At 36.1% G+C, this 12,683-nt stretch overlaps 1 protein-coding gene across 1 annotated transcript in view; it reads left to right on the top strand.

Annotated features, from left to right (window-relative positions):
* Positions 1 to 12,683, top strand: part of LOC311077823 (complement C3-like) — an 88,802-nt gene that overhangs the window by 56,672 nt on the left and 19,447 nt on the right. Inside the window, exons 34-37 of the mRNA XM_084106453.1 lie at positions 54 to 99; positions 294 to 384; positions 524 to 613; positions 6,578 to 6,683. Coding sequence (XP_083962579.1) covers positions 54 to 99; positions 294 to 384; positions 524 to 613; positions 6,578 to 6,683 — 333 coding nt within the window. The remainder of the gene's footprint in view (positions 1 to 53; positions 100 to 293; positions 385 to 523; positions 614 to 6,577; positions 6,684 to 12,683) is intronic.

The following is a 12,683-nucleotide window of genomic DNA, read 5'->3' as shown; positions in this document are numbered from 1 at the left end:
TATTCCCTTTAGAAAGGGAAGACTTGACTTGTTTTCCTTTTGTTTCCCTTTAGCAAAAGAAGGAGCCATTGCAAGTTACGACTTCATTATGGATTTCATGTATGTGAACAAATACCCTCATTTATTTTTATGTCAAGAAACCATTTAATTTGTAATTAATCAGCATGTGCTCATTTAGGCTGTTTTCAGCTCTAGTGTGAAAGCAGCCTTAAACACAGAATCTGTTGATGGAGGAAAACTGAAGACTTACGAAACCTGTTAATAAAACCTGCACTTTATCTCCATCTTTACAGCTACAAAAATGATAAAACTGATGCCACTATGACTATTCTGGACATTGGCATACCGACAGGATTTGATGTTGAAGAAAATGATCTTAAAGAGGTATTATGATGATAAACTGATGCAGTGATGCCTCACTTTGGTATTTAGAAGAGGAATCCACACATCTGCAGATTGGCCATAAAACATGTTGGTCATCATGTGATGCATTGAGTTTTTTTTCTCATTTTCTTGCCCTCAGTTGTCCACAGGGAAGGAGAGATACATTCAGAAATATGAAAAGAATAAAGTGCTGTCAGAGCGAGGATCCCTCATCCTCTACTTAGATAAGGTATTTCAAACAACTTCTGTTGCCCGATGATGTCAAAAACAGATTTTTTTTTTCTATTAATAAGGAAACCATGTGTTTTGGTTAAAGGAGAACTCCGGTCAATTTTAACATTGAGCTCATTTTTTTGTACATTTGGAGTGCTGTCAGTACAGAGAACAACAACAAAAATCGGCGTTGCCTACACCGTGTTATCCTCTTTTTAAAATTTGCACCCTATTGACTTCAATGGGGCATATTTTAAACCTGCTTTTACCCTCTTAACATCCTTGATGTGTCATTACAAGTGCACAGCCAATGTGAGTGATTCCTTTAGAGTTAACACGGGTGAATCATGAAACCAAATTTATTTACAAAGTCTGTGATATTGTTTTGCTTAATATCACAGTATTGTTGAAATTTTGATTCGGATTGGCTGACAGATGTTCCAAGATGCTCATTAACTGTAACGCCATGTGGTTCCACGTAACTTTGGTACATTACAGACTGCTTATCAGAATCATATTTCACATGATACTTTAAGCAGAAGAGAAAGTGCAAATTTAATATATAGATCTAAATTATAATGTTTACATGTATATGTTTCTATCAGCAAAATCCCCAGTGTTAAATTAACACTGCTCAGAGTTTATATGAGTCCACACTCAGAGTGTTATAATTAACACTGAAGCAGTGTTAAAGTTAATGAGATAATTAAGTGATTAATTGATTAATTGAGTGATGATTGAGCATTATTGATGACATATGATGTTAATAAGCAGAATCACTGAAGGAGAAAATTAATTTTTAAAATGGTCACCATTATGGTGATGGGTGTTTAGTTTAGTTGGACTCTTGACTAGGGCTGTTTTCGACTAAGGATTTTCATAGTCGAATCTGATTCGTTAGAGTTTTGCCGTAGTCGACTGATAATCAAACTTTTTTTTTTTTTTTTTTTTTTAGATAGCAGATAGATTTTTTCCATTTCAAACAAAAGAGCTAAAAAAAACTAAAAGAAAAACATGGTGTGTAACAAATACCTTTTATTCATTTAAAGCCAGATGAACAAAACATATCACACATATATCATAACATTTCATAAACATGAGGAGCAATATGAGAGAGAAATTTGGTGATCGTTGTTTAGGTACATTAAACCACGTAAAGCTTTTTCACGCCCATGAGAACCGTGTGGAGTCAACCCACAACCGCTCCGCTGCCCTGCTGAAAATGTGAAGCAGAAACGCTTAATATCAGATAACGTCCATAATAATTGGACTCTGGGTTCGATTTTTTGACCATTTTCAGTGGTTATGAGGAGCAATATGAGAGGGAAATTTGGTAATCATTGTTTAGGTACATTAAACCACGTAAAGCTTTTTTCACGTTAGGACTTAGCCTATATATAGCCTAAAGCCCATGAGAACCGTGTGGAGTCAACCCACAGCCGCTCCGCAGCCCTGCTGAAAATGTGAAGCAGAATTTTTAATACATTTTTTATTTATTTACATTAGTAAGCTACAGGACATCGTCTTTCAAAACATGACCTGCGTGAAAGCGGAAAAAAAATGTTTTGTACCCAGCCCTTCTGAAAATGCGAATGCGTCTCTGTCCCCAGCACATTTCAAACCAAACTGACGCCCATGTATTCGACTATGAGGTTCATAGTCGAATCAGACCTCTCCGAATCGAATCGTCGAATCCTCGACTATTAGAAGTCAGCCCTACTCTTGACTAGGGCTGTGCGATATATATCGTGAGATTGTTATGCGCATCTCGTCAGTAAAGCCGGTTCCTTGATTAGTAGTAAATCGCCATCACCTGCTTTCAGATGGAGCGGCATTTAGGGCTGAGGAGATAATTAAGTGATTCATTTAGTGATGATTGAGCATTATTGAAGACACCTGATGTTAACAAGCAGAATCACTGAAGAAGAAAATCACAAATTGTAAGTTACCATTAAGGTGATGGGTGTTTGCTTTAGTTGGGTTCTAGACCATTATATGTTTACTTTAATATTTACTGTTGTTCGTCTGCTGTTATTGATTTATAACAGTTAAATGAACAAAGTAAAGTGTTATCTTATAGTGTTGGTTATGTTTTGACATAATCATGCTGTGATCTCAAAAAGGAAACTTATTGAGATAGTTTGATTTAATTTGCTAGCAGCAGTTTAGTGATTCTTCAGCCTATGATTATCAGTATTTTACTTATAATTCTAAATATTTAATAAATATTGTTCTGATCAAAAGACATTCAAATAAATTCATTTAAAACACAGACATCAATAATCAGCCTGTGAATCTCAACAATGGTGACAATAATAAAGCATGTTGCAGTGGCTGCCACCAATCACAACTCAATAATGGCTCCCATCATGCATTGCGGTATGAATAAATTATGATCTGAATTGTCTTTGTAATTTACTTTTCCTAATTGAATATTCTGCTCCTCACCATTGTTGAGATGCATAGACTGAATCTTGACATCTGTGTGTGCCTAAAATAATGACTTTTTTTAAACAACTTTTAAGAAATCCTTTATATTATATCAAAAATTCTGGGCATTTATGCAGATTCACAGTTATGCTGTAACCAACAACATAAATCGAAGTCAGAAAGAAGGATTTTAATGAGTTCAGTGATCAAGTTCAAATGATGATTGTCATAATATAACCAATACCATCAGATCACTTTTTTCTTTGTTCAACTGGTGATTATAATTAAGAAACAACAGACAAACAAAATCTAAAGTTAATAATATATGGGTCAAGAGTCCAACTAAAGCAACCATTGATCGTCATAACGTTAACTTACAATTTGAGATTTTCTCCTTCAGTGATTCTGCTTGTTAACATCAGGTGTCTTCAATAATGTTCAATCATCACTAAATTAATCACTTAATTATATCATTAACTTCAACACTCTTGAGTGTGGACTCATACACTCCCAGGAGTGTTAATTTAAGACAGGAGTGTTTGCTGTGTACAAAGAGCCGTAGTTAACTGACAAACTGAGCCATATCGCATTAAATATCGCTGGCGATACGTCCGCGATATTGATGTGATTTGGCTCAGCTTGTCAGTTAACTACGGCTCTTTGTAGTAAATGCCGCTCCATCTGAAAGCAGGTGATGGTGATTTACTACTAATCAAGGGAACCGGCTTTACTGACGAGATGCGCATAACAATCTCACGATATATATCGCACAGCCCTACTCTTGACCCTTACTTTTTTAACTTTAGATTTTGTTTGGCTGCTGTAATACGGTTATAACAGCCAGATGAACAAAGAGCAAATGTGATCTGATGGTGTTGGTTGTGTTTTAACTAGGGCTGGGCGATTTAAATCGCGATATTGTTATGCGCATCTCGTCAGTAAAGCCGCTTCCTTGATTAGTAGTAAATCACCATCACCTGCTTTCAGATGGAGCGGCATTTAGGGCTGATGAGATAATTAAGTGATTCATTTAGTGATGATTGAGCATTATTGAAGACACCTGATGTTAACAAGCAGAATCACTGAAGGAGAAAATCACAAATTGTAAGTTACCATTAAGGTGATGGGTGTTTGCTTTAGTTGGGTTCTAGACCATTACATGTTTACTTTAATATTTACTGTTGTTTGTCTGCTGTTATTGATTTATAACAGTTAAATGAACAAAGTAAAATGTTATCTTATAGTGTTGGTTATGTTTTGACATAATCATGCTGTGATCTGAAAAAGGAAACTTATTGAGATAGTTTGATTTAACTTGTTAGCTGCAGTTTTGTGATTCTTCAGCCTACGATTATCAGTACTTTAATTCAAAATATTTAATAAACATTGTTCTGATCAAAAGATATTCGGACAAATTAATTTAAAACACAGACATCAATAATCAGCCTGTGAATCTCAACAATGGTGACAATAATAAAGCATGTTGCAGTGGCTACCACCAATCACAACTCATTAATGGCTCCCATCATGCATTGCGGTATGAATAAATTATGATCTGAATTGTCTATGTAATTTACTTTTCCTAATTGAATATTCTGCTCGTCACCATTGTTGAGATGCATTGACTGAATCTTGACATCTGTGTGTGCCTAAAAGAATGATTTTTTTTTTTTAAACAACTTTTAAGAAATCCTTTATATTATATCAAAAATTCTGGGCATTTATGCAGATTCACAGTTATGCTGCAACCAACAACATAAATCGAAGTCAGAAAGAAGGATCTTAATGAGTTCAGTGATCAAGTTCAAATGATGATTGTCATAATATAACCAACACCATCAGATCACTTTTTTCTTTGTTCAACTGGTGATTATAAGCCAGATACAACAACCAAACAAAATCTAAAATTAATACGATAAGGCTCAAGAGTCCAACTAAAGCAAACACTATTCTCCATAACGGTGGCTTACAATTTGAGATTTTCTCCTTCAGTGTTTCTGCTTGTTAACATCAGGTGTCTTCAATAATGTTCAATCATCACTAAATTAATCACTTAATTATATCATTAACTTCAACACTCTTGAGTGTGGACTCATACACTCCCAGGAGTGTTAATTTAACACAGGAGTGTTTGCTGTTTACAAAGAGCCGTAGTTAACTGACAAGCTGAGCCATATCGCATTAAATATCGCTGGCGATACGTCCGCGATATTGATGTGATTTGGCTCAGCTTGTCAGTTAACTACGGCTCTTTGTAGTAAATGCCGCTCCATCTGAAAGCAGGTGATGGTGATTTACTACTAATCAAGGAACCGGCTTTACTGACGAGATGCGCATAACAATATCGCGATTTAAATCGCCCAGCCCTAGTTTTAACATAATCATTAGTTGGCCTGAATCACTGAACTCATTGAGAGTATAATTTCTGAGTTAAGTTTACCTAATGGATTATAACAGCACTGTCCTTGTCGAGCATGCCATTTTTAGCCTTTTCAATGAAAACCAAATGATCAAATCAATAACGAAAAAAAAAAAAATCTTAAAAAGTGTTCTTTTCAGGCACACACAGACATCAAGAATTAGCGTATGAATCTCAACAATGGTGACAAACAGATCAACTCTGAACATAAGCTCATTATTTATTCATGCAGCAATGCATGATGGGAGCCATGAATGAGTTTTGATTGGTGGTACCCAGAATGCACTGCAACATGCTTTATTATTGTCACCATTGTTGAGATTCACAGGCTGATTATTGATGTCTGTCTAAAAAAAACAAACAAAAAAAACAAACCTATGTGAACAACTTTTAGGAAATTATTTGGATTACATTGTAAAAGTTTAAAATATGATTTTCAAGGACAGTGCTGCTGTAATTAATACAGTATATCTAATTCAGAAATTGGGCTCTATATGAGTTCAGTGATTCAGGTCAAATGATTGTGAAATAATTATTATATTAAAACACAACCAACACCATCAAATCACCTTTTCGCTTTGTTCATCTGGTTGTTATAACTGAAGTACAGCAGCCAAACAAAATCTAAAGTTAATGATTAAAACTAAAGCAAACACTGCTCACCATAATGGTAACATAAAATTACGGTTTTCTCCTTCAGTGATTCTGCTTGTTAACATCAGGTGTCTTCAATAATGCTCAATCATCACTCAATTAATCACTTAATTATCCCATTAACTTTAACACTGCTTCAGTGTTACTTATAACGCTCTGAGTGTGGACTCATATAAACTCTGAGCAGTGTTAATTAACACCGGGGATTTTGCTGTGTATGCAACATAGAATACTGTCTTTGCAGTGTAATTGCAGATGTACATTGTTAAATGAATGCAAGAAAGAAACACCAATCACAATTCAAATGCAAATATAATTAATAATTTTGACTACAATTTTTTTTTTTCAAATTTGACCCACATTATTAGTTTTTAGTTATTAGTTGTCGCTTGTACAAATGTGAATGTGGGCAGTTTCCATTGTACAATTTGATATTTAATATCATGTAAATTTGCTTTTAATTTTTTGTCTCATTAGGTTTCTCATAAAGAGGCAGAAAGACTTGCCTTCAGAATGCACAAGATGTTTAATGTGGGTCTGCTTCAACCTGCTGCCGTCACAATATATGAATATCACTCACCAGGTGAGCTATTGCTGCATGTACACAATCTATTTCTTTTATCTATAAAAACAATTAAACTGAAGCTCTCAAATTAACATGTTAATTCAGTGCCATTAAGTATTAACATTTGAATGTTCCTCCAAAACTCTTCTCCCCACTGTCACTCACACTGAAGACTGTTGAACTGCTCCAGAAATTGCTCTATTAACCTCATTTCCAAACATCTCTTCTCAATGGGGATTTTTTTGCACCATCTAAAGTTAATTAGATATTTTTATTCACAAATCAACTTAGTCTAACATAGTTTTACACTAAATTGAGAGAATATCAATGTTTCCATATGGCAACGCTCTACCACAGTGGAATTGCAGTAATGTATTTCCTGATTGGGATTTTTTATAGATAGTACCATCAACAATATGATTGCAGTTATTTATTTATTTATTTGAAGGTGATTTTTGTAGTATAGTTATCAACAAAATGATTTCTTCTTTTCAGAAAATGAATACATCAATATTTTACGGAAAGGGCAACAGGAAGAGTGCAGAGCTAGCTCTTCCATGTGATGAGAGTGTGGATGAGTTAGCCAAATGATAGGGAATGGTAGGGATTAAATAATAGGGATCTACTTATTTTTGGTTTGCATGGTTTGGTTTGAGTTCCAAGTATATAAATCTATCAATTTCCAAAAGAAATATGCATTTAAATAGCAAAGAAAATCATAATTTTATAGAGAAACTACTTTTTTGACCATTTTCCATTGTGGTACAGCTATGCCATATAGCAAAATTTCCTTAAAGCCACCCCAAACAACAAGGAACTCAGGGGTTATTCAAAAACACTCAACAGGGCCAAAACCATGGAACAGACAATCAAAGGAGCACTCAGAAATGCAGTTGTGACTTAGTAATGATGACTGAAGAATTGTTATATAATATTATGAACAAGTGCTATAAAAATTGCTCTGTAATTTGTAAAAATTACTCTGTAAAAAAAATTGCTCTGTAATAGGGTATTTATTTACCCTTTACCGTTAATTTACAGCTCTCCCTCATTCACTATTCCCTAGTTCACTAATAAAGTCCACTTGAATGAAAAGAAGTGAGTGAATTGAGACACTGATGAACACCTGATAAGCAGAATCACTGAAGGACAGAGAAACAAGAACAGAAAAAAAGAGAAACACAAAAACTACAACTGACTTCCAGCCACACTGAGTGTGAAACCAGTTTACGATTATTTCTTTCATACATGTACAAAAGTTCTTGTTGAGAATTAACAGAGATTTAGTTAATAATAAAGTTTTTGTCACCATGATGGAGATCAGTATTTGCTTTAGTTGGTCTCTTGTCCCTTGACTTATTACCAATCATCTCTCTCTGACTGCTGTAACAGTGAGTTTATAAAACATATTTGTTATGGCAAGAAAAAGTCAAGAGGTAGTTTATAAGGTGTTTTTATTATTTTGTGATTATGTCACAATCATCCTGGACATGTCTGGTTTTCAGATGTTTCCTGTATATTCATTGAAATTGTGGGTATTTCTTATTTAGCTTATATCTGTGAATCTACAAAATGAAATCAATATTTCTGTAATCAGGTCTTCTGAAGAATATCGTAATCATATTGTGCATTCAATTTTAGTTTACTCCTGCTTAACTCAGACACACACAGATATCAACAATCAGCATATGAATCTCAACAATGGTGAAAAGTTTCATGTCGCAATGCATGCTGGGTTCCAAGATAATATAAAACTCCCAGCATGCACTGCTGCATGAATAATAAAAAAAAGAAATATTGCCACCATTGTTGAGATTAATGTGCTAAATTGTGATATCTCTGTGTTTCTAAAACACAGTGTAGCTCTGTTTTTTGGTTTATGCATGTGTTAAAAAAAATTTCATAATTTATTGCTGTAGTTTCTCAGTGGTGCTAATGTAACACTTTTGATCGAGGATTAAACTCTGAATGAGTAAGAATTAATTCCTTAGTGAATGAACAGGCAATATGATGATTTTGTCATCATAAGCATTACAACCGCAATCATTCATAAACTGTGTGTGCACAAGTGTGACTTGCACAAAAACAGCTCAAGCAGCAAAAGAAAAAAAAAAGTATTTTTTAGCATCAGCATCCCAACTTAAGCAACCACTGATCTCTATAATGGTAACTTCAAACAAACATTTTCAATTAAACATCTCAATAACAACTTCTGTATGACAGAAATAAAGTCATACTGGTTAATAATAAGTGTAATAATGTGTAATGGCTGGAAGTCAGTCGTAGTTATTGTGTTTCTCTATTTTCTGTTCTTGTGTTCCTCTTTCCTTCAGTGAATCTGCTTGTTAACAGCAGGCGTTCATCACTAATGCTCAACAATCACGTACATATTCACTTAATTATCTCACTGCAACACTGTCTCAATGTTACTTTTACTCTTTGTAGTGTGGATTTCCTGTGGGGTTGAAAGGGTTAACAGTGTAAGATAAAAAGACACACCCACAAAATGTATTTTAACAGTAATAAACTGTAAGTTATAAAACAGGTTTATACTGGCAACACTGTTGCCAGTAGTTTACTGTAAAATTAATTTTTTGGGTCACCATTGTGCAGAAGAGTAGAGCCTGTGCTTCAGTCCAGGAGAAGATCTACAAACATTGATGATATGCTGCATGTTGCTTTATTTAACAGGCGGTGATTGTGTAGTTGCTGGTCCAGTGGAAATCTCTTTATGTCAATAGTTTTTTAGTGGTCTCAAATGAAGGACGTTCACAATAATACTTTGCTCACATTATTAATGCATTATAAATTTTAGTTAATACATTTACAGTAAATGACAGTTGGTCAATTTAAGACAGTCGGTTTCTGCAAGTGTAATTAGTTAACTTGAATTAGAATTTAGTGCATTTTTACAGAAATAAACTAGATTACAGTAAAGAACTGTACAATTAACAGTATTTTACTGGCAACAGTGTTGCCAGTATTTTACTGTAAAAAACCCCGGTAAGGTCTAACAGTGTATATAAGAGGTCTTTGTACCATTAAAATTTTCCTGCAAGTTTCATAGCTTAAGGCCTAGTCCACACGGACACTGGTATTTTCATAACTGGAGTTTTTCCTCCTGCGTTTAAAAAAAATCCCGTCCACACATGCTCGGTTTAAAAGAAATATCCGCCTATATGAAAATGCAAAAACACGCTATCACGCGCTGTCAAGAGCATGCCACACCAGCAGGCGGCGATATAACCCTAATCGTAAAGCCACGTTGGCCAATCAGAAGCCTGAATCAGATTGTATTAATCTGTTAGTAACAGAGTTAAACCTCTGTTAATTCTCAATAAAACTTTGTAGACGTCTGACAGAAATAAAGTCAGTCTGGTTAGTAATAAGTGAAGCTGGTAATGCTGTTTGTGGAGTTGTTTAATCCTCCTCTGCTGCTTCACAGATTTAATGTCTTCTCTTCAGTTGATTTCATCTGAGGCTGTGGCTGAAATTACTCCATATTTAATATACACAGATTTTTTGGCTACAATAAGGTCCAGTTCTAGTTTATTTCTTTGCTCTTGGCTGACATATGGCATTGCTATGCAGAAGTGTAAAGTCCAGGTTCAGAAAGTAAAAGTCCTCCTCAGTATTTTGTTCCAATCACCTGGATTTGCTAATTCAGCAGGAGAGAGAACTAATTAGTGAAATCAGCTGACTGAGTTCATGGGTGGAATAAACACATGGCAGGACTTTTACTTTCTGACCCCTGGACTATACAACTCTGCAGTCAAGAAGAACAAGCTGATTGACCCAAACTACCTTCACAAGCACGACTTGTACAGGACGTTTCACAGTGGTAATTTCATTTTATACACAGCTGCTCATAATTTAGTTTGTCACCACTGTGTGTTTAAGTTCCCCCATCTTAATTATTCAGTTGTCGATTGTTGTTTGTGTGTATGTGTTATGCCGAGTTCAGACTGCACGATTTTAGCCCCGATTTTGGCTCGCCGACAGGTTTTGAGAAATCGCCGACAAATGCCCGAAATCACAGGCAAATCGGTGCTCGTTCACGCGAGTGACAATCACGCAGTGTGAATGAGCAAAGACGCGATCTGAGAGAATCACCGACGAGTCGCCGATGCCCGTGAGATATTTGGCATGCTAAATATCTGGACCTGTCGGCGATTCAAAATCCTGTTGTGTGAAAGTGTTCTGACTGAAAACTACATCGGCGATGACCGACAGCCAATGAGAGAGCAAGATACAGAGCAGCGGGGAGTTCGGGGAGGAGTTATAGGCCACAATATCAGTATTTTAATAGATATATTTACAATTATATCAAACAGAAACAAAGCACAAACATTTGCTTGACCAGCAGCAACAGCAGCACATTGCAAAATTATTTATTTACCCCCAACTCTCTTTGCAGAATACACAGTCCTTGCTCCCCTTGTCTTCCCAGCCATTTCCTCATACATAATATGTTTTTATTTTTCTCCTCTTCGCTGCAAATCAGTGCACAGACAATTTGGATCGCAAGCTTCTTGCAGGCTATCATTTTTAATAACAATTTCAGTCTTGCGCGAGAACTGCGGTCTTACGCACGCGGGATTTTGCGCTATTTCCTTATCACTTCTCGCGTGTGTTTGGTTGCGAAACGTAGTTTGCGGACCAGACAGAAGTTGTCGGTGATTCTTCCTCCTGAAAGTCATGCAGTGTGAAACCTCCTGTCGCCGATGCATCGTGCAGTGTGAACACACCAGCAACTGAATGTTACCCCAGATAGTCACGCAGTGTGAGAAGAACAGTGACCCGACTACTTTGAAAATCGTGCAATCTGAACTCGGCTTTACATACATTGTTACGTTTGCTACCTTCTAGTTTAATAAAACCTCTCTCTCTCTCTCTCTCTCTCTCTCTCTCTCTCTCTCTCTCTCTCTCTCTCTCTCTCTCTCTCTCTCTCTCTGTGCGCATGTGCGGCGTGATTGTGGGGAGCGCGTGAGCAAGGAGTGTGTGGAGTTGTTGAGTGAGTCTAACTTTTCCTTTCTGAGTTTATTATTTATTTCTTTATTTTGAATATTGCTGTAAGTTAGAGGAGAAGGTGTTATAGTGGCAATTTTTGTCAGTTTATCTGATAAAGATGGGCTCAAATTCCGATGGTTTTTCCTGTTTGTCTGCTCGGCACGCGTGTAAGTGCATGCCGTCAGATGAGTCAGTGTCTATTGAGAGTGTTTTGGTCGCTATTGGTCGAGAAATAGGTGCACAAAACATAATGTCCGCTTCAAGAATGAATAAAGCAATTGTCGTTTTTCTGAAGGAAATCGAAATGGTTAGTCAATTGGTGGAGTGTGGTTTGACTGTTCAAGACGTATTTGTTCCAATTTTACCTTTGTCTAGTCTTTCTAAAAGAGTGATGTTGTCAAACGTACCTCCGTTTATTTCTGATAAAGCGCTCGAGTCTATTTTAGCTCGTTATGGAAAATTGGTTGGACAGATTAGAATGATTCCTCTAGGACTGAAAAATCCGGAGTTGAAACATGTCATGTCTTTCAGACGTCAGGCTCTGATGATATTAAGCGCTGAGTTTGAAATGCTTGATGTGTCTGTTAAATTGACAGTGTTTGGTAAGGACTATACAATCTTTATCACTACTGAGACTATGAAATGCTTTGTTTGCGGAAAATATGGCCATATTAAAACAGGTTGTCCTGTGGTTAAAGAGGCTCAAAGCACAAAGAATGGTTCAGTGCAAGATTCAGTTGTTTTGGGGAATAATGGGTCAAACCGACTACAGAAAGCGCTGCTGCAGTTGATTTGAATGCGGGAATTGACGCGTCTACTGAAATGAGAGAACAGTTGCCTCAGCCACAGGGTGGTAATGTTGAGATTATAGAAATGGATGCGATCATTCCTGATGCTAGACAGAGTGAAACGAATGACCCTGTAGAGATTGTGGAGGAGGCAGAACAATCTGGAGAACAAGATGGGTCTAAAGTGAGGGATGTCTTGGATGAGGTGCAGGCATCAAAT

Source organism: Abramis brama (assembly GCF_963993115.1).
Source record: "Abramis brama genome assembly, chromosome: 2".
Lineage (NCBI taxonomy): Eukaryota > Metazoa > Chordata > Actinopteri > Cypriniformes > Leuciscidae > Abramis > Abramis brama.
The sequence above is the reverse complement of the archived record's forward strand: the minus strand, read 5'-3'. Positions and strand labels throughout refer to the sequence as shown.